This window comes from Sceloporus occidentalis, unplaced genomic scaffold (genome assembly GCF_023333645.1).
Source record: "Sceloporus occidentalis isolate IW3139 unplaced genomic scaffold, rSceOcc1.0.p SCAF_2, whole genome shotgun sequence".
In the NCBI taxonomy this organism is placed as follows: domain Eukaryota; kingdom Metazoa; phylum Chordata; class Lepidosauria; order Squamata; family Phrynosomatidae; genus Sceloporus; species Sceloporus occidentalis.
The window spans coordinates 183,214,737-183,236,415 of NW_028316982.1; the positions used below are offsets into that span (position 1 = coordinate 183,214,737).

At 37.5% G+C, this 21,679-nt stretch overlaps 1 protein-coding gene across 1 annotated transcript in view; it reads left to right on the forward strand.

Moving 5' to 3' along the window:
- REPS2 (RALBP1 associated Eps domain containing 2) overlaps positions 1-21,679 on the forward strand; it is a 94,655-nt gene that overhangs the window by 13,997 nt on the left and 58,979 nt on the right. The window contains exons 2-6 of the mRNA XM_089508420.1: positions 8,900-9,023; positions 10,873-11,021; positions 12,834-12,960; positions 17,826-17,923; positions 20,611-20,749. Coding sequence (XP_089364546.1) covers positions 8,900-9,023; positions 10,873-11,021; positions 12,834-12,960; positions 17,826-17,923; positions 20,611-20,749 — 637 coding nt within the window. The remainder of the gene's footprint in view (positions 1-8,899; positions 9,024-10,872; positions 11,022-12,833; positions 12,961-17,825; positions 17,924-20,610; positions 20,750-21,679) is intronic.

Sequence of the window (21,679 nt, forward strand, 5' to 3'; positions counted from 1 at the left end):
CCTAAGGGCTAAGAGTGTGTGACTTGCTAATGGCTTCCTTGCACACCACACACAATTTAACACTATATAACCTCCATCCTAATGAGGGCACCCTTGACGAGCTCATCAAATTTCCACTCTGATTCCTACACTACATTCCAATACTCATTCATATGGTCATGTGGCTGTTTTTCTCTGCAATCTCTCTCAAAATGGGTCTCTCAAAATGCAGTCTGTCTTACATCACTTCCTGTCACCATTTTGAGAGAGACTGTAGGAAAAACAGATATTTGGGAGTAGTAAAGGATGATTAACCAGTGTGGCGTAGTAGTGAGCATTGGATTTCAACTTTGGAAACCAGGCTTCAACTCTCTGCTTGGCCATGGAAATTCACTCGGTGATCTTGGACAAATCACATTCAGAAGCAAAGCCCAACCCCCTCTGAATAAACATTGCCAAGAAAACCTCATGATAGGCTCAATAATGACTTGGAGACACAACAAACAGGGTTCTGGATTGGGTTATTTTGTGTGTTTTCATGCACTTGAGGGGAAAAAATATTGCTCCAAAATCTTGTTCATTAAAAAAAATGTGCAGGTTAGGGAGTTTTCACACTACTCTGACAACTTTTAGAATTTTTTCTTTTCAGAACTCATGCCAAGACAAAATAATGAATGTGTTTTCAGAGCAATAAAGGTACATTCTAGTTATCTCTGGCATGTCTAAATGTTCTGTCTCTCTTCACTGTTAAGAGTGTATAAAAGATATGGTGCATAACTTCAGAAATCTGTCCCTGGTATGCAGGTACGACTCCCAATACCAAATGCTGTTCTTTAGCGCTTTGGCTTTAGCCCATTCAGGTTTTAACTTGCAATATGTCACATAAATCCAACAAAACAATAGAACATCTGGTAAGAGTTTCCACATTTGTTTTTCTTCCCAATCAAGATCATGGCTGTTTCCAGCAGTTTCTCTCCTGTAGTCACATGCTGCATGCCCCAAAAGCCAACTTTGGCTGCAATCCAGAAACAATACTCTTGACTTTATTATCATAAGCCAACTTTAAAAGGACAATAGCTGAAAATGTTGAAAATGTTGTTCAGTGGAATGGCATCTTCTGTAATGGAATGAAGTACCAGCACATTTCCTTCATTTGGGAAGAATCAGTGTTCCTAGGCCACTCTTTGAAAAGTGAATCAGATACTTAAAATCTCATAGGGGAAGAGAGGGCTGGTCTGCTTTCTGTGCCTGTTAAAATAAACCATGGCTGTGAAAATCACTTTTGCATGTTATGTTTCAGGAAATGATATAAAAAATGTTATGCTTTATCTCCCTTGTTTTATTTTATAAAACTTGGCTCTCAAGAGTTTAATTTCTTGTATCTGGAAAGCTATTGAAAATGTTTTCTCCATACTTGCGGTCTTCATTTATGCATCATGTTATAGATTTGGGCCCAAATGGAATATAAATCTCTTACTGGCCTAAATATGAGACTAATCCTTTTCATAGCTTTTGTAGAAAATCAATTTCCTCTGAGTAGTGTCAAAGTTTTTCAGGTCAGTTTGGCTTGGAAGTGTTCCCAGTGCAGTTTTGCAACAGTATAAGGTCTTTCTGGGGTGCAAATTCATTTTTGTGCTTGTACTTCCCACCTATATGAAGATGACTGGTATTCTTCATTTGGATTTTTTGTCTCAATATGTGAAGGAGAAACATAGTTTCTAAATTTTATGCATTAAGGCTACTGCTACACTGCAGAATTAATGCAGTTTGACACTACTTTTAAATGTTATAGTTCCATCCTGTGGAATCCTGGGATTTGGAATTTGCTGTGGCACCAGAGCTCTCTGACACAGAAAACTAAATATCTCACAAATCTACAAATCCCAAAATTTCATAGCACTAAGCCAAAGCAGTTGACATGGTGCCAGACTGCCTTAATCCTGCAGTATAGATGCAGCCTAAATGTTTGAGTTCTGCAAAATGGCCTGCTCCTCAAATAGTCTCAGTAGGATTTTAAAATCAAGAAGAGAGAAGGCCTGATATGAAATAAACTGCTAGATTTCCAAGACATAGCCATGTTATTTTGGATCAGTAAGCAAAAGGGAACTTGTAGCACCTTTAAAACTAACAGCAAAATAACAAGGCTGGTAGCATAAACTTTCCTAGGCTTAGGTGTACTTCTTCAGATGCATGGAGTAAAATTCCTAGGGACAGACGTTTTAAGCAGACTGTGTGTGTGAATAGCAGTAGAAATGCAAAACTTGTGGGTATGGTAATGAAGTGACAGCTATCATTAAAAGTGAAATTGTCACCTTTTCACCTTACCCAGAAGTTCTGTATTTCTATTACTGTTCACATACACAGCCTGCTTATAAAGGTGTATTCCTGGGCAGGTGTAGGATGGCTCTCTGTGTTAATAAATCCTTATTATTATTAAAAGAATGACTGAAGCTTTGATTCCACAGGAATTCAGCATCCTTTGTGTCTTGCAGTCTGATCTACAGACTGTTCCACTGGCTAAGTCCATTTGGCCCATGGTCTCTTTTGAAGCTCTGATGTCCCTTGCAGGAAGGAAGAAGGAAATATTTGGTTTTAAACAAGATTTGTCCCCTCTGCACATCTCATTTCAAAGTGGAAATGCAGCATTTCTTCTCACTGCTGTGACACCACTAAATTGAGATGAATCCTGGTATGTTCATGGGGCCAAAATGGGCTCACTCACAACAGAAGCCCACTCTTTCCATACAGTGAGGACAAGGAAGTGAAGAAGTATTGAAATTGCAAAGTTGCAAGATCCTCCTCTGAACTGAGATGGGGACATAAATAATTCATTTAGGCCCCATACAGACCGGCCAAAATAAAGCTGCTTTGGGTCACTTTGGAGGTATGCTGTTTAAGTGATGCATGCATCCTAAGAATCCAGAAGCCACGCCAAAGCCATGATCCAGTCCTAAGGACTAGAGCACAGCTTTGGCGCAGCTTCTGGCCTCTTAATATGCATGCATCATTGAAACAGCATACTTCTAAAGTGACCTGAAGCAGCTTTATTTTGGCCTGTCTGTATGGGGCCTTAGTTTCCAATCTTTGCTTCCATATCACCAACTAGTCAACTTTCCAAAAGTTCTCAACTTAGAATATTTCTAAACAACACAATTTTACTTCATAAATTGCAATCCTAAATCCATTTTTACCATTTCTAAATGGTAAGGAAATATTTGAATAAAATGTACATAGAATTCAAGCAGCAGGGACCTACCCTGTATGTTTTGTCAGGAGAGGAAGGCCACTTACTGCATACCCTCCAACATTTCCTAGATGAACACTGGATCACATTTGGCTAGGCAAGATCAGGGTCTAGTCATGATGGTAAAAAATTATTAATAAGAAAATAAAACAACAACAGACAAGTTAAGAGAGGCTGCAGCAGTTTGTCATTACCTGAACCTACAGGGAAGGACAAGATTCTGCCCCCTTCTCTCCCCTCTGTTGAGTTAATTTAATACAAAGTACTCTTGCACTTTGAGCCCAGTTTGTGGCAATTGAAGTAAGCTTTGTATTCAATTAACTCAACAAAGGGGAAAAGTGAGGGGTACACAGAGGAACTAGACTGTTTAAAAAGTAGCTGAAAAAATGACATAGGATTAATTGAGACTGTCCCTGATAAATTGGGGAATGTGGAGAGTATGTTGTTGTTCTGCTTGTGTGTCATTTATGCAGGAGTGAGCAGACTTTAAATTTTCAGGATTTACTTTGTGTTCTTTAGAATCCCCAAGATCCAGCAGCAGCTGCAGCCAGGTGCAAAATAGTGGCTCAAGAAGGCACACATAACATTGTTGGAAAATATAGTTCTGAGCAAATGCAAAGGCCCAAGAGTTCCTTTTCAGTGACAGGGTAGGAGCTCACATACAAATCTATCATTTTCTTTATTTCTTTTATTATTTATTTATTTTATTATAATAACGTATCTTATCATTTTCTTTATTTCAATAGCCTAATTTAATCTGCCATGTTTCATTTTAAACAATGTGAACATAGTAAACTGGTTTGTGATACTTTTACATTTTATCCAGTGTGCAAACTTTCACTCAACTTCAGAAGTAAATTGCTTCACTTTTGGATTTCCATTTTCTCTACAGTAAGAGAAAAGTCTGCTTGTTGTGTATGAGGATGTCTGTCCCTTTAGATTTCCTGGTTTTGGTTATGGAGCATTTTGGAAAAAGGCCTTCCATCAAACTGTTTCTGACCAGGAAAGAAATAGTTGTATGCATTATTGTAGTTGTTTTAAGCAGCCAAAAGACACTTACTGTAGTGGCAAATGCTAAATTTGCAGCTTTTGATTGTTCATATATCTCACTTTGTTGAATTTAAAATATATTGCACATGTAGTTTAGCATGTCTAGCTCTTCTATCTCTAAGTTTGCATATACCTTTATGTTTGGATAGTGGACATTTTTTAAAAGTGTATTCAGGATTTCCTTTGTAAGATTATAATTATGGAGAATGGAGTGGAACAAGTCTTTGAAATATTTCTGTGAATCATGTCCTGACCTGTTTGTCAGGCTTTTCTCTGTTAAATATAGCAATGGGCAGGGCCTTTGTGCCTAAGGAACTTTCTTTGAAAGAGGGTTTTTTTAAAACAAACCCCTATGTCCTTGTATGTGTATGAGTGTATGATAATGTCATCATTTTTGTTTGAATAATGTTGTGCTCTATTTCACTTACTGAAATCTCATTTATATAGTATTTCTGGTTTCCTTACTTATATATAAAAAAACCCATCCTCCATGCTGCCTGAGCAAGTGTTCATGGAAGAGGGGAGGCTAATGTGACAGGAGAGAAGAGATAGTTGTGGATGCAGGTTTATATACCAAGTGAACTGTTAGCATGGATACACCTCTCTTTAGCAATACCAATTCAATCTGTTTAGTAGAATGTACTGTATTAACATATATTTGTGTATAGGCTAAATTGAACACTAGAGCCAGTGTGGTGTAATGATTCGAGTGTTAGACTGTGATTTTGGAGACTAGGGCTCACCATTGGGTGACCTTGGATAAGTCACATGATCTCAGCCTCAGAAGAAGGCAATGACAAACATCCTCTGAATAAATCTGTATAAAATATGTAGAGCAGTTTCAAGTAGCATTGGTGAAAGTTGACAAGTGATTATGAGTAAGGGCCCCACATGGTGGGGAGGGGAGAGGTAGCACTACATCAGGGTCACAGCCAGACTGCTATTCCTATTATTTTAATGAAAAAGCGATGACATCTTGGCATTAGAGCAAAGATTAAAGCAATGATTTCATTCTCTTCAGACTTAAACTATATGACAATAGAGCCAGGGGAGCTGGAAGAATACTTCTGAATGTCTTCTTCACAGGTATCCCATTGAGCTTTCTGCAGATTTTCTTTGTGAAACCTGCACCTGAAAAAAAAAGGTCTTCAGATCTACATTAGGAAAAGAATATGCACTACCCCCATGTATATGACTGAATGGGATTTACAAGAAGAAACTGCAACCACTTTTCGGTGACATATACATAGATAGCCCTATAATTTTTCATTGTCATTCACTGTAGTAGAAGTTTCAGGAAGCTTGTACTCATCCTAAACTACAGGAATTCTGTAATTGAGCAAAGATATTTTATTCATCTAGTCATCTTGTCTAGTGAATCTGTAACAGAATTTGATTGGTAAGCTAATTCATGAATCCAGAGGGGTTGGGGAAATGACACTTTAAAGTTAATAAGCCTAGTCTTTTCAGCTATGTTGCTCCATTAGAATAGCAAAATAAAAACATTGGCAGCAAGATCCCTTTGTTTATGGTGGAACTACCATATTTTCTCTAGAACAATATGGGGCAGACTTCTCCTGGTTGCAAGGGCAGCACAAGTCTGGCTGGGATACATGAGGCAAGCCTGTATAAGACTAATTCGTCTTGCAAAAGAAGGACCCCTCATGGCTTGTATGAGATTTCACATCTCTGAAGACCCCCCCACTCCCAAATCCATGGGAATCTTGTGGTGTTGGTATTGTGTGTGTGTGAGTTCTGTGATACTTCCTTTTACTGCCTTCCTCCTCCAAATTATGTGTTATGTGGGCCTTAATTCTGGGACGGTTTCAAGCAAAGCTAAACAGAAACTCATGCACTTTCCTTTTTTACTACCAGTCCTAGAAGTTTACTCCTTTACTATCAGTACTAGAAATGTTGTTTGATGCCTAGTATGGCACTATCACACCAAAATAATATCCAGCAATTCATCTGAACTATATACTGTTCTCAGAAATGAACTGGACTAATGCTCTTATATTGAATTTAGAAGGGCCTGTGAGACGCTGAAATTATATTAAAAACTTTGAGTTTTGGTTCAAGAGATGTAAGTTAAGTAAGTTCATAAAAGAATTTGAATCGAATGAATATCTTCCCCATCCCTATTTGGAGATATGTAAATCATATAGGAAAACTGGTTTTGACAGTATCACTTCTTGTTTGAATTATCGCTCTACCCCAGTCTGCATAACAGAAACTCAAATTTAAAGAAACACCATCTCTATGTTAACAGCCAACCTGTGAAAATCTGAAAAGAAATTTCTTCCTCAAGAGATTTCAGTTCATGTGTGACAACAAATGGCAGACTGTAGATTGTGAAACATCCTTCTTTAGAAGGAAGATTGAGCAGCTGTGGAGGGTCTATTGCCTGCACTTGCTCTGTTGTCTATCACCATCTAGAACCTTTGTCGAAGGCTAGCCAAATGGTTATTGCAGGTTTATAAATAAATACATAAATAAATAGTAAACGCAGTGAAATTATTTAGGGCACATCAAGGTGCAACTGGGTTGCATTAAACAGTAGAATGATACCGCTTGGTGGTTCATGCAGATTCATTTGTCTGTACTAGGGCAACTAATAGGGAAGATTCCAGAGGATGGACACACACACACACACACACACACGGCATTGGCTAGTGCCTTGAAGCCCATGGGCCATACACTCTCTATCCTTGATTTAGGAGTACTTTTATCACTGTTGTAGTCCTGTGGAGCTGATGAAGGCCGTTTTGCTTGCTAGGGCATATTAGATTCTTTGTCTTACTGTATTGGCTTCATTCTCAGTTTTTTCCCTGCATTTTTGTGATTATAGGACTGCAGTTATTCATTTTACACCACCCCAGTGTCTGTATGGATGAAGGAAAGTTTATACATTATTTTGATAGATGAATAGAATGATAAAAATTCCAGGGCTTTCCTGTTAACAAAAGTGGTTTCCCCTTGACAGCAACTTTTCATTGATTTCTGCTTACCTACCCCAACACAGTTCTGCAAACAAAGAACTAGTGTTATTTCAATTTTCCATTTTTATTTTAACAACGCTTTCAGGTTGTGGCTGAAGCAGAAACTAGTGGTCTGCAGAGATGTGCCCTGCAGAAAAAAACGTTTTCAGTCTGTGGGCTCAAAAAGCTGAGCCTTTGAAAATGTCATGTTGATAATTTGGCTGATGGCCTGGATTTGGCATCCTATGTTTCAGGAGAAAGCACTGTGGGCTGTTTACAGCAGTGTATATTGGCATTGGCAAACTTAGAGGAAATCAATTGCTTCTTTTTTGTTCTTCTCCTGGACTTCATATTGTTTACCAAAAAACAAACTTATTTGTCAATGAAGAATTTTGTTAATTGTGAAAAGACTGGCAATATTAATGCCACAGACTAAGCAAACTATTGCTATTTTTCAGCAAGTCACATGACTTTTCATAAAAGCATCAAATTTACACCCATTTTGGGAGAAAAGAGGAGCAATCATTTTCAGACATTTAGGTATGTGATGTTCCATGTATGTGCATATGGTGTAAATGTGTGCTTTCATGAAAAATGGCGTAGTTGTGATAAAAGTCATTGTGGATCAGTCAGCTGCACATATCACATGTTCCCAATATCTAACAAAATGGAGATGTATTAGTTTGCAAATTCTATAAATTTGGTGCCTTTGTGAGAATGGGCATAACTGTTGTGAAAAATTGGTCTGTGTTGCTGCATTGAAGTAGTCACAGAGAACAACACCAAACTTTAAAATCAAGGGTTCTCCATAACAGTTCAGAAAATTATACAATGGGGAATGTGGCCAGATCATTTATGGGGTGTGGGAGACACCATTTGCTTTCCAGATGTTTTGGACTTTAATCTTCCTTTAGTCCCACCTAGAATGGCTAGTGGTAAGGGATTATGAGAGCAATAGTCCAAAACATCTGCAGGACCAAAAGGTTCCTCATTCCTGCACAAAGGGCTGAGGAGGAGCTACTCTCCTTATCTATCTTCACAGTAAGTTCTTTGTAGAGCTGTTTCCAAATGTTCCCTGCCTCTGTCAGAATGAGTTCTCCAATTAGCAGCATGACTCCTTCTACTGGAGGATGGAAACTCTTGGATGTAGTCCATCAACATTGTTCTTCTTTTGCTCCTGGATTTTTTTTCTTCCTCACTATATATATATATTGTGTGTGTGTTAGATAACCCAACATCTGCTTTTATTTTATTTTGTTTTAACTTTTCCACATGCTCCACTTGGTACCTATTCAGATTTGCCTTACAACGATGGCTGTTCCCATTAAAGATGAGCAGTAGAATTACTCGTGTGTTAAGATATATTAGGTGTAGCTGAATCTGTACAAGGAGAGGGGATAAGTGTTTGAAAGGCAAATGGGAGAATATGGGAATATGTTTTCTGTGTCCAATGCAGCGACTTTTTTGAGGGGGAGGGTACAGAATGTAGACCAGATGTCTGAACCAACAGTTCACCTAACATTCCTAAAATTGCTGTTTTTATGTAGTAATGTACATCTTCACTGTTTCAACATTTTACCTCTTTTTTTATTGAAAGCACTAAGAATTTTAATGATGTGGGATATATACTCTTTTTTCCCCCTTTTAGATTACAGAACTTTGTGGTGCAAAACGTGTTGGTTATTTTGGTCGTGCTCAGTTTTATACTGCTCTGAAGCTAATAGCTGCTGCACAGTCTGGTCTCCCAGTACGGATAGAGAGCATTCAGAATGGTAATTCACTAGATGGAGCTGTTTTAATTTCTGGGGACTTACTGTATTTATATTATAAAATATTTATAAGCCATAAGGGTAAAACTATAAAGGTGAAAACTCTGGAGGAGGCTTCCAGCAAAACAGTATAAATAACTGTACAATACAATATAGAATATTATTTACAATGCAGATAACAAAAAGTTCAAAAACAATAAAACCAAAATTAAAAATTGTAACAAATATATTGGGATTTAAGAAATTCTAACACCCAATAAATTAATACGGAAGAGACCATCTTAAAAATTTAATAGCTCACTAGAAATCTGCATAGGAAAACATAATAAAAAATAATCAAGTCTTTATGGCCTTTTTAAAGAATGGCAGCCATGTACCCACAGCCTGGAAATTATATTTAAAAAGGAATTGTTAACTTTATTCAAAGTTTAGGTTTGTCCATTGCTCAGATTTTTTAATTGTTTGTAATATTTATTTATTGGATTTCCTGCCTTTCTCCCAAAATTGGATTCAAGGCACATTAACTTTTTGCATAATAGCTTTCATTACTTTTATCTTCTTTTATATATTTTTTTAAAGTAAGAAAATGTCTTAATTTTTTTGCAAAGGGAAATCACCTTAAAATGCTCCCAGAATATTTCCCTGTCTCCATGTAACAGGTAGATGTTACTTATTACATGGGGGGATGTAAGGAAATTACTTATTGTTACATTATCTCATGAAAGAAATTGTTAGTGCATTATGCCATTGTTACTAAAATAATTTGTTACAGACAATGTTATTATAGGTAACATGTAACTTTCAAGCTCTGGGGGTCCCTAGGAATGAATATAAGTCCTTGACTAGAATGAATAATTACCAGAGTAATTTTCTCCCACTGTGGCAGAAAATGAAAATTTCTGTGCAGCATTCTTCTCTGTTGTTTAGTATCCCAAAATGTTTCAGAATTTTTTTCTACATAGAAAAATGTGTGGGAATTTTTGATGCAATATATATATATATATATATATATATATATGCAGGAAAAGTGCATTTTTATGCAAAATCCCACTACTACAATATTCTGCAAAGAAAAATCCTCTAAAACACTTTGGGACATTTGAATCTGGGGAGAAAACTGCATGTAAATCTAGCTGCTCTATTATTCTTCCAAGTAGGGTTTTCCACTGTTGGGAAGCACTTTATTTCTATCAGGAGATGGATAATAGAGCATATTCTTTCCATCCCCAGATATAACCATTCAGTAAAGCACTCAACAGTCAAGAGGCCACTGATGAAACATCCTCTCCTTTTGCATCTGTCAACTTAGTTATGCTCACAGGTTGTCATGGGAGCTGGACTTTGGCTAGTGATTCTGTAGTGTAAACAAAGTTGATAAAGAGTGAAAGCTTTCCTTCATTTAATGTGGTCTCAAACCATTTAAGACTTCAAAAGTTTGACATTGTCAAATTACCCCTCAGGATCTTTGTTGGCAAGATGACTTATAACCTTCTCCAAATTAATCACAAAGATGCTGTTGTCTTAATATTTTCAGTCAGGACTCTGGTAGTCAGCACCAAATCTGATCTTTATAAATCATGAAAAAATTTATTTTGGAGTAAGGAAATATTAAAAATATTGATATACTTTGATGAGTCAGTTGACAGTGATTGGGGCAAAAGATTGTGTTTGGTGTGTGTGTGTACGTAGAAGCAACCATATATATGAGGATGCTTATAGACAACAATTCTATTATCTAATATTTCTTTTAACATTAATGAGGACTTAAAATTAGTTTTTGGGTGGTGGTATGGGAAACATGTTTTAATGTTTTGTTTCACCAAATTTTCTGTTGACATTTTTCATATTTAAGAGCTGCCTTTGCCTCGATTTATGGCACTGAAAACTGATAGTGAAACAAGGTACAGTCATCCAACAGAAGTCCTTGGAACTAAATTTCAGATTTCACATGCAACAGTTGAAAAAAACTGCTTCAGAAGGTTGGATGAAGGAGACAAGCAGGTAAAAGCCCCTTTGCAATACAGTAATTTTATTGTACAATAAATCTGATTTTTATCTTCCTCTTTGAAATTGGAACAAATAAATAGATTAATAATTTCTGGGTCAGTGTATTTTTAAAATTTATTTTATAAAATTCAGTGTTTAGTCACTTTTGAAATGCATTTAGAATACATTTCAAGCTTTACAGTTGATGAGCATCCCCTTGTAAACTTCGTTGGAACAGATCACATAACTGTTGCAGCTGTTAAAATGGAAAACCATTTATGCTAGGAAGTGTCAACATTGGGCAGCTTGAAAGACACACTTCACTTCCATTTCCAAATATCTCTTTAATCAGCTGTGTGGAAGCCACTTGGAATGCACCAGCTGTTTTGGGAAAGCAGTTCCTCTCATGCTTTGATCAGTTCTATCCACAAAAATGCAATCCTTTCTTTTCCTAGCATCCAGTAGGGTGGTTCCTTGATGGAACTGCTTCTGTCAGAGGACATAAATCACCCTGCAGTCCCCTTTCTTTAGCCCCAATAATTTACTCTGGAGAGCTGGGCACAAGTTTTGTGGCAGTATGGAGGATTGCAGGGGGTCATGTGGAGAGAGGAGAGGAAGAAATTCTGAAGAGTCAGTGTGGCATAGTGGTTTGAACGTTTGACTATGATTGGAGACCAGGGTTCGAATCCCCGCTTGGCCATGAAAACCCACTGGGGCAAATCACAGTCTCTCTCAGCCTTAGAGGATGGCAATGGCAAAGCCCACCTGAAGAAACATGTTAAGAAAACCCTTTGATAGGTTCACCTTAGCGTTGCCAAAAGTCAGATATGACTTGAAGACAAAGAACAACAATATCAGCAATCAAGTGCTAGTGTGACAGTGGATTTATGTCATAGTTTGTGCTGGTGTGAATTTGAACAGATCATTTCCTGTGGAGAGGTGGTTGTGTGAACAATTTGCCATATTGAGCATTATCCACACACTCCCTGCCCTCAGTAATCACCCATGGGCTTGCTTAAAATAGGAATGAGGACTGTATAAAAATGAAAAGTAATGGCAAGCAGAGCTGAAACAAGTGTATAAAATCTAAACAATTAAGTTTACAGTTTGAGATTTGAATGTTTTGACCCTGAGCGGACATGTTTTGGTATCTGGGATCCCCTGCAGGCTGCAGAGGCTGCCAAAATGCAAAGTAAGGGGGTGAGAGAACCAAACTGGATGTGGCAAAAAGTCTACTAGCTTTCTGAAAAATTGGTAATTTTTAGAAATGTTAAACAGTACTGGGGACCAGGGGCTTGGGCTAAGACCTGTTTAAAAGTTACCTTGCAACTCCAGAAGGATTTCAGAAAAAGCATCCATGCCTCCCCCCCCCCCCCACCCAAAAAAAAAAAGGTCTAGAAAAAAGGCACTCCAGGGAATGGTGTGTGTGTATATGTGAGGACCTTAAAGACAGATGAGCAACATGTGGCCTCAGGCTTCACTTTGCCCTTCCCTGGCTTTCATTGTCTCCTGTTTGGCAACTAAAACATGCCAGCAGTTAGCAAATATCGTTACATACTAAATGTTGTTTTGTGTCCATTTTCAAATACAGTCAGATACTGTCATACAGTTGTAAGCCAAATATCAGATGTTGAAATCCTTTATCCGTGTCAAATATTGTTATGGAACACTGAATGTTGAGCAAAATTCAGTATCATAATGATCAGAAAGTTTACACGGACAAATTTGTTTTGAAATTATTTTTTCTAATTCAATTTAAATCACAATGACTCTGGACCCACTAGAATCTGTAGCCCTGTTGCATTCTTTGTTTCTTTTATCTTCAAGCAAGAAGCAAAATCTCCCCCTATGTCTCCCATTGGCTCACCCCCTGCTTCTCCATCCAGCTACCAAAGGATTCCCTTGAGTTATGGCTATGGTATATTGAGAAGTGGACTTGAGCAGCAGCATGGAGGTAGGAGTAATTCTGTTTTACAGTAATCTAATCACAATTAAGGAATCAGGCTATTCTCTGGCTAACTGCATCCTCTTTTAAAGGAAATGCCTCAGATGTTGTGCTTTCTTCTAATATGATCTTGGCTTTCTTTTTCCTGAGAATTACTTTAAATTACTTAATGTGCTAGTAGCTCTAGCACATTAAGTTTTGCACTCAAATTCCCATAATGATTATTTTGCACCATGCTATTATAATCACATGTTTTTTTAAAAAAAATCTTTATCCACACTAGCGACCATTTATTAACCTATGTCACAGTCCATCTGTTTAAATGAACTTATGCCAAAGGGGCTAAACAGCTTCTTTTGGGTAGCATGAGATTTCTCCCCTCTTTTTCTTGCCAAGGGGTGTGATGCAGAACATATACAGATTAGGATTCCCTTTTTCAAAATACTTGGAACCAGAAATATTTTGGATTTTAGAATACCTTATTTGCATGTATTTGCATGTTCATAATGAGATACCTTAGAGATGGGATCCAAGTCTAAACAAAAATTTATAGTTTTTTGTGGGTTTTTTGGGCTATGTGGCCATGTTCTAGAAGAGTTTATTCTTGATGTTTCACCAGCATCTGTGGCTAGCATCTTCAGAGAACAACAATTTATTTATGTTTCATATACACCTTATACACATAGCCTGAAGGTAATGTTATCCAATATTTTTAATAATTTTGTGCATGAAATAAAGTTTGTGTACACTGAACCATCAGGAAGCAAAGCTGTCACTATCTCAGCCACCCATGAAAAAGTTTTGGTTTCGGGAGTATTTCGGATTTCTGAATTCTGGATCAGGGAGAGACTACCTGTACTTAATTAGAATTTATTAAAATAAAAAGTTGTACATATAGCTAGAATTTTGTTTTTATTTTCATTGTTGCATTTAAAAAGCATCCAATAACTACAGCAGTGTAAAACAGAACACCAACCACAGGAAGGTAACTTCCTGTTTTAGACACTGACCATGGAATTAAAACTTGATAGACAAACAAATCATGTGGTTTTAAAGACAACAACAACTCTCTTGTTCAAGGAAATTACTAAGGATTTCCTAAATTATGACTCACCTCCTAGAATATGGGAGTGGAAGTTATGGTAGTACTGAAGTATGGTTCCTGCTTTAGTGCTTGTGTCATCTAATCCCATCATCAAATCTCCTGTCTTGCTTTGAGAATTTAAAGGACGTACATTTTGAGTTTCCCAAATCTCTCAACTGGTGTGGCCATTGGCCATGTTTGCTGTGGATTCTGGGAGTTGCAAATGCAACTTTTCAAAATTATACTTGTAGTCACAGCTTACGCTCTGTGTACATAGTTTAGTGTAATTTTTTTTAACCCTGGTCATCTTCCGAAGATTATCTCGTAGCAGCATTGTTAACACAAGTCTCCCTAGCCCTCCTCCCACCCCCGCTTTCATTTTGTGCACAGAATGTGCTCACATTTTCTTCTGAATAAAGCAAGATATTTTGATAAACGTTCAGCTAAAAACTACATAACTACTCTTGCACTGAACAGGTGGAAGGCCCATGCCAGTAGAACACATAAATTCTTAAAATAATTTCAGGCTCCAAAAAGTCACTCGGATTTATAGTGTTTCCATTAAAAAACATACTGTAATGCAACTGCATCTCTTGTAATTATCCCCCTCCTCCGGCTCCCTCGGAATATATCTGAAGACATATTGCTTGGCCAAATTTAATACTGATGGGATAAATTTGATCAATTTAATTTGAAGCATAAATTTTGTAACTTAGGGTGCATCACCACTGTGGAAATAATGCAGTTTGACACCACTTTAAGTGCTGTTGCTCAATCCTATGGAATCTTGGGATTTGTAGTTTTACAAGGTCTTTAGTCTTTTCTGCCAAAGAGTACTGGTGCATCACAAAACTTCAAATCCCAGGATTCTGTAGGATGGGGCAGTTTAAGTGGTGTACAAGCTGCTTTATTTCTACTGTGCAGCTGCACCATTAGCATGAAATGTTTAAATGTGACAAAAAGCCAGTTTGGTGAATTTATAATGAACTAACTTGAGGTAAACTACTTTTATAAAAATGTAAATTTTGTTGGTTGGTTGGTTTTTAAAAAATATTTTAAAATTCACAAGTCTTAATTGTGCTAGTGGAATAGTCTTGTTGAATATTGGCCTAAATCTCCAGTTTAATGGATTATAGATGGCAGGGCTAAGAAATATTGTACCAGAGACCTTGGAGGACTAATGCGTGTCAGAATGGACAGTTCTAGGGCAGGCAGACTTCTTAGAGTTCTCTTAAAAGGTCACTGCAGCACCTAAAAATAATTTCATTTTATGATGGCCCTATTATAAATCTAAAAATAAAAAGGAAGAATGCTTCATAATAATACTGGAAACACATGCTTCCTGTACTGTGTAGCACACATATAACTGTTTAGACTTGGATAAAACAACTTTTATTTCTCTTAGTTGCTGTTTTTTGTGTGTGAGTGTGTGGTTGTGTGTGTATTATGGCCTAACATTATGGTTGTATTTAAAAATGTGAATATTTGTGCTTAATTTTCCCCCTCTGCTGTACATTGCCCTTGAAGATCTTTGAATCCTCTGGTGTGCTGTTAGACTTTACATAAATAAATAAAAGTTGCTGGAAAAAATTAAAAGCTTAGAAGATGTGTTACTCATCACATGTGGCAGCTGTTGACACTTTTACTGTAATTCTCCAGGGCATGCTGGCCAATTGAAGTGCTACAGAAACCTACAAATCTAGTTTGACTAGAAATAGATAAGAATATATAGCCAGCACGATGCAATGTTTTGAGCGTTGGACTACAACTGAAGAGTAGAGACCCAATCTCTACTTTCTGTGCAAGTAGAAGTTCCCAGATTCAATTTCTGACATCTCCGTGGAAGATTCCTGGAATGGAGGGTCACTCTGAGTTAGTGTAGACAGTACTGTAAAATGGACCAATTCTGCTTTGAACCTGCTTCCATGACCCAGTTCTAGGGCTATTAACCCGACCTACCCATTAACCAAGCTTGCCCTGAAGACTGTGTTTTGAGACAAGTTGTCATAATACAAATAAGCAACCACTGTCCATTGTATCATGATAGTAATGTTAATATTAATAGCCATGCATAAGGGTTGATTTTCAGCAGCGGGTTGCAGCTGTGAAGAGAAGGGTTGATCATTTATTTTGGAGAAAAATCTGAATGGGAATTGGACAATATGCAGTGACCTTGGATGTGGCCTTGACTTCTGCACAGTCAGATTTTTAAATATAATTTCATTATTTGTACAAAAGTTTCCAATTTCAGCAGTGTCTGTCTCATGAGATTAAAATTAAATTTAAATTTAATTAAAAATTAAAAATCTCATTAGGAATAAAATAAGAACTATTTTGTGAGTATCTGTAAAAGTTTAAAAAATTGAAATAGCATTTCCCACTTGTGGCAAAAACATGCTTGCTAAAATGTTATAGTTTCAAGAATCCTGTTACTTTTGGCTCAAGCTACCTTTGAACCACCTCCCCCATTTCTTCCTGGCAGGTCTGTCTCTATCTTCTTGTCTCACCTATTAAAGTGGTCTTCTTCTTCTATATAGTCAATAATGTCCTTGCTGCCATCACTGCTCATTTTTGGTGTCCTATTTCCTCCACATACCTCCTGTCTTCCACTTAGAAGCTCTCTGTGTTGCTGACACCTCTTATTTTCCAAGCTCATTGCTGTACATTCTGTCTGTCTTTTCCTTCTTCTCCGCATGTCTCTTTGTCTTCCTCTACACCTCTTCCTATCAGTCTTTCTCTTATTTAATAATCTCATCATCTTTGATCACCACAACCACACTGTCACATCAATCCTGTTACCTCTCATCATCTTTTCATATACTTCCTCTGTCTCTCACATGCGCACAGGACTTTTCATCCCACACATTACACTGTAATGCAAGTCAGCTCACCATAAGACTTCCACTTCCTCCTTTGTTTCTGATCTTTGCTGCCTGCTGTTTACCACAAAATGGAAAACTCCAGTGAGGACATCGGAGGAGACAGAGACGTGGTGGAGAGAGGACAATGTAGGGAGGGGGGAAATCTGTTTTACTCAATATTGTTCCCTGGAAAATGTTCTCAAAGTTACATTTTGTCTTATTAGTGAAGGTGGGAGTGAGAGGAAGGTACGTACTGTCTGATTTAAGTTTTTTTAAAAAATCAATACATTTATAATATCAGTGGATTGGTTCTGATCTATGGATAAATGCTAGTCTCAAATGCTGAATTTTAATAATTAGAATTTATACTTCGGTGGCCCTTGATGTTAGCCTATCTCTTAAAATAAGCACCAGCTTTTTTCTCTGTGGTAGGACACTTAGGGCCCGAACATATAGGCCAAAATAAAGCTGCTTTGGGTCACTTTGGAGGTATGCTATTTAAATGACACACATATCGTAAGAGACCAGAAGCTGTGCCAAATCTGTGCTCCAGTCCTTAGTTTAAATGCATCATTTAAACAGCATACCTCCAAAGTGACCTGAAGCAGCTTTATTTTGTCCTATCTGTTCAGGCCCTTAAAGAAAAAAATGGGGTTTATCACCTTATAGTCTTTAGTGATACATATTCAAAAATTAACTTGTTCCGTAGGAGATAGATATTTGGTCATCTTGTAGAATCAATTTTTAGCATGACAAGGAATTAGTCAGTCAATCAATCTGCCTCTGGAGAGAAAATGGTATTTGATGAAGGAAAGAACTTGACTATTTTTTCTTTTTTGTTTAATATGTTTCTGTTTATCTATGACATTACCTGGATTTTGCACTACCTTAGCAAATGTTTGTATTTATTTCTTTGTAATCTTGCATAGGTTCCTATGAAGCCAGAATTCTTACTCACCAGCAAGATGGACCAACATCAGGAAGCTATGGATCAAAATCACTACCGACACATTCCTCTCTCGTTCGGGTAAAAAACTGTATTCCCTGATACCTACTGTAACTCATCTGATCTTCAATCTCTTGCCTGTATAGATAGAAGAGGCTGAAACCAGGAGAACCACAGCTATTCAGCTGTCAATAGTTCTGGACTAAATGGATTAATAGTTCATCTTAGTACTAGTGAACTTCCTGTAGGTCTATAAGAGATGTAGACATGATTGAAAGACTCTTATATTGCCAAAATAATTATTAATTTCATCTTTAATAGAGACAGAAAACAGATGTATTTACCAGGAGAAGATAAACTATACAGTTAACCTTTGGATTTAATGACTAGCTTCTATGTGTGATTTTCTTCCATGGGAAGATAATACCTTGAGAACTAGAATATATTTGGGAGCTAGGGGGACAAAGTTGAGGAATCCCACCGTGGAATTCAAGGAGGTTGTTCAGAGGAATATCAGCCTTCTTGGCTATCTTGCTTTTGTTTTTTGTGGGGGGTTTGAATGTACTAGAAAGCAATTTGAAAAACAACATGTACCAGTAAGATATAAGAAGGCAGATAGTTGAACTGTTTGAGCATAAGGGGGGGGGGCTGCACAGTCGTGTCTCAAAGGTCTCCTAGATCCCTTCTTCCTCCATTCTTCTTTTCTGCTAATCAAAGTATAGGTTGAGTCTTCCTTATTCAGAATTCTAAAATCTCAGTATTCCAAAAAGCAAAACTTTTTTCATGGATGGCTGAGATAAAGACACTTTGCTTTCTGATGATTCAGTAAACACAAACTTTATTTCACACACAAATATTATTTAAAATACTGTATAAAATTACCTTCAGGCTATGTGTATAAAGTGTATGTGAAACATAAATGTATTGTGTGTTTAGACTTGGATCCCATCTCCAACATATCTCATTATGTATGTATGTGCCAGTACAGATATTCCAAAATAAATAAATATAAAATTAAATCCAAGATACAAAACACCTCTGTTCCCAGGCATTCAGATAAAGGAGTCTCAACCTGTACAATATGAGAAGTTGCATAAACTGAATTTTCTGTCCTTTTATTGACTGATGGAATTGGAGTTTAATGTGAAATCTGTTAGCAGATTGTGTTGCAGGGGCTGCCTGGGTTACCTTAATCAATGAAATATGTGTGTATACTTTTACTGTGTATCTTGACCTATCTTCTTGACAATGAGCTCCACCAGTCAAATGATGTATTGCACTTACTCTTGAGACCTGAACCTCCCAGATTCTGTAGTCTTAAGCCATCATCCAATGGTTCATGGTTTGTTTAGCAATTCCTGCTGCCAGTAGCAGTGATTGGGCATTGTGCTCCAGCGCAATGTGAGTGGCGTTCTGGAAGAATGCGTACTCATTGTGACATTCAAGCCAGGCCAGTAACTTAATGACTTCCATTTTCATTTTAAGGTCCTGCAATTCTTGTGTTTGTTTGTTTGTTTATGTCATTGAAAGAATTTTAAATTTTGAGAGTTTGAATTTAAGAGTTTGTTCCCCAAAATATTCAGTTGTGAGTTCATTAACTACTACTACTACTACTACTTCTTCTTCTTCTTCTTCTTCTTCTTCTTCTTCTTCTTCTTCTCCACCACCACCACCACCACCACAGCATTTTTACCCCACCCTCTCAGAGCAGCTTACAATTATTATTATTTTTAATTAGATGTTTCCCTGCCCTCAGGCTTACAATCTAAAAAGACACGAGACAAAAGGAGAAGGGAATGGTGGTGGGGAAGGGGATCAGGTCCAGCAGTTCTTCTCTCCCTCTGAGGCCTAGACCATGGCAGATGGACTGGAGGGAGGGCTCTTCTTAATCTAGCCCAGGCCCGATGGAGCTGGGCCTGCATCTCTTCCTCCATGGCCAGTTCGCACAGTGTGTCAGTATTTGCATTTCCTGCCTTTAAAGAGTAAAACACAATAAACTGGAGACACAATCTGAACAGCATTTTGTTTCCTATAAAATAGAGTACAGTGTCTGTTCCGGACCCCCATGCGTAAGGCAAGTTCCGTGTATGTTCAAGCTGCATGCAAAATAATGGGGCTTGTGCATGCCATGGTGTGCACCACAGACACATGCACCATTTCCTTTATGTTGTGTGGCTTTCAGCACCCGCGTATGATGCAGGCACACTGTAATGTGAAGTTGAAGGCTTTTACGGCTGTCATCCATAATTTTTTGTTGTTTTTTGGGGCTATGTGACCATGTTCTGGAAGAGTTTATTCTTGACATTTCACTAGCACCTGTGGCTGGCATCTTCTCTGAACTTGGCCCCATAGCCTGAAAAACCCACAGGAAAACCAATAACAGTAAATTCTATTACATTAGATTACAAAATAGAGTCATTTCATTTTCTGGAGGTTCGTCATGCTCAGAACTATACTGGTAAAGGTGAGATTTCTAAAACACTTTTTTTGAAATTGGTTAAATATCTGTGGCACACATTCCCCCCCCCCCACCAAATACTTGGCTTCACGTGTATTTAGTTTCATGTATGTAGAACTTCTGTAGTTCTGTGAATAAAGCCATTTATTGCAAGTCCAACAGTACTATTATTAACTTCAGTCTCTCCCTATCCATTTCTTTTAAAAAAAGAACTACAGAGTCAGAACAGAGTAAGACGAATGCTTTGAAACTTCAGTAATCCAGCCTTTTCTGTACCTTTCCAAATGATACTTTGCCCTTCCGTTTGAAGTCTCTTTCAGTAGAGAGAGAACCACAGGACAGGAGTAGTAATTACCCAGATGACCCCTGGAGGATAACTGAGGAACAACGAGAATATTACATCAACCAGTTCAAGTCCCTACAACCTGATCTGAACTCTTTCATTTCAGGTAATTTTATGATATTCGCAGTGAGGGAGGCTAGACTGAAAAGCTTGGAGGTTTAAAATTCATATTGGCAACATGTAGGCCTCTTGCCTTTAGATTATGTGCATGTTGGGATGTACATTAATATGTGACACATTAAAAAAAACCACGCACACACACAAGTGGCAACTATGTTGATTTATGTTTTAAATAAAACATATTGGACATGCTCCAGATAAAGTTTAAATGCCTTGCATCCCACTGAGTTCAATGTGAATGATGTATCCTAGACTTTTCATACAAAGTCTAGGATACGTATTATATTAACCAAACATTTTATGTTTACATGTAGCATGCTTTTCTGTTTTAAATGAATTAAAATTTCTTGGAGTGGAATCTAATAGACATGTAAATCCTTGAATATTTTGTCCCCGTGAGGACAAATGACAGTAGTTTTCTTTCAGTTGAGGTAGAAATAAATATTTATCTGAAGCATTCTCCCTGTTTTCACATGTCCCAAAGCATTGCAGAAGAATTACTCTACAGAGAAGAACACATGCTTTTGCACGCACACACATCTGTTATTCTTCCTGACAGTGTTTGCTAGCTGTTGGGAAACCCATTTTTCAACATGAGAGAAATAATTATGAATATTCTTTTCACACCTGCCTTCTAGTGGAATGGAGATGGAGGCAGTTACCTGCCACCCCCACAGCTGTATGTAAGCACTCAATATTTTTTCTAGACTGCTGTAGCAGATTGAGTGGGGGAATTGTATTGGGAAAATAAAACTCTTTCATCACAGAACTGTGCCTCCACTTGTACAAGATTAGGTTTCACCCTAAATGATTACTTGTGTATTAATTCTGCCTGATAAATATACTTATGGAATGAAAAACACTCAATTGGCCATTTATGTACTGCAGTAAACTTGCATTTCCTTTAAAAGATTGC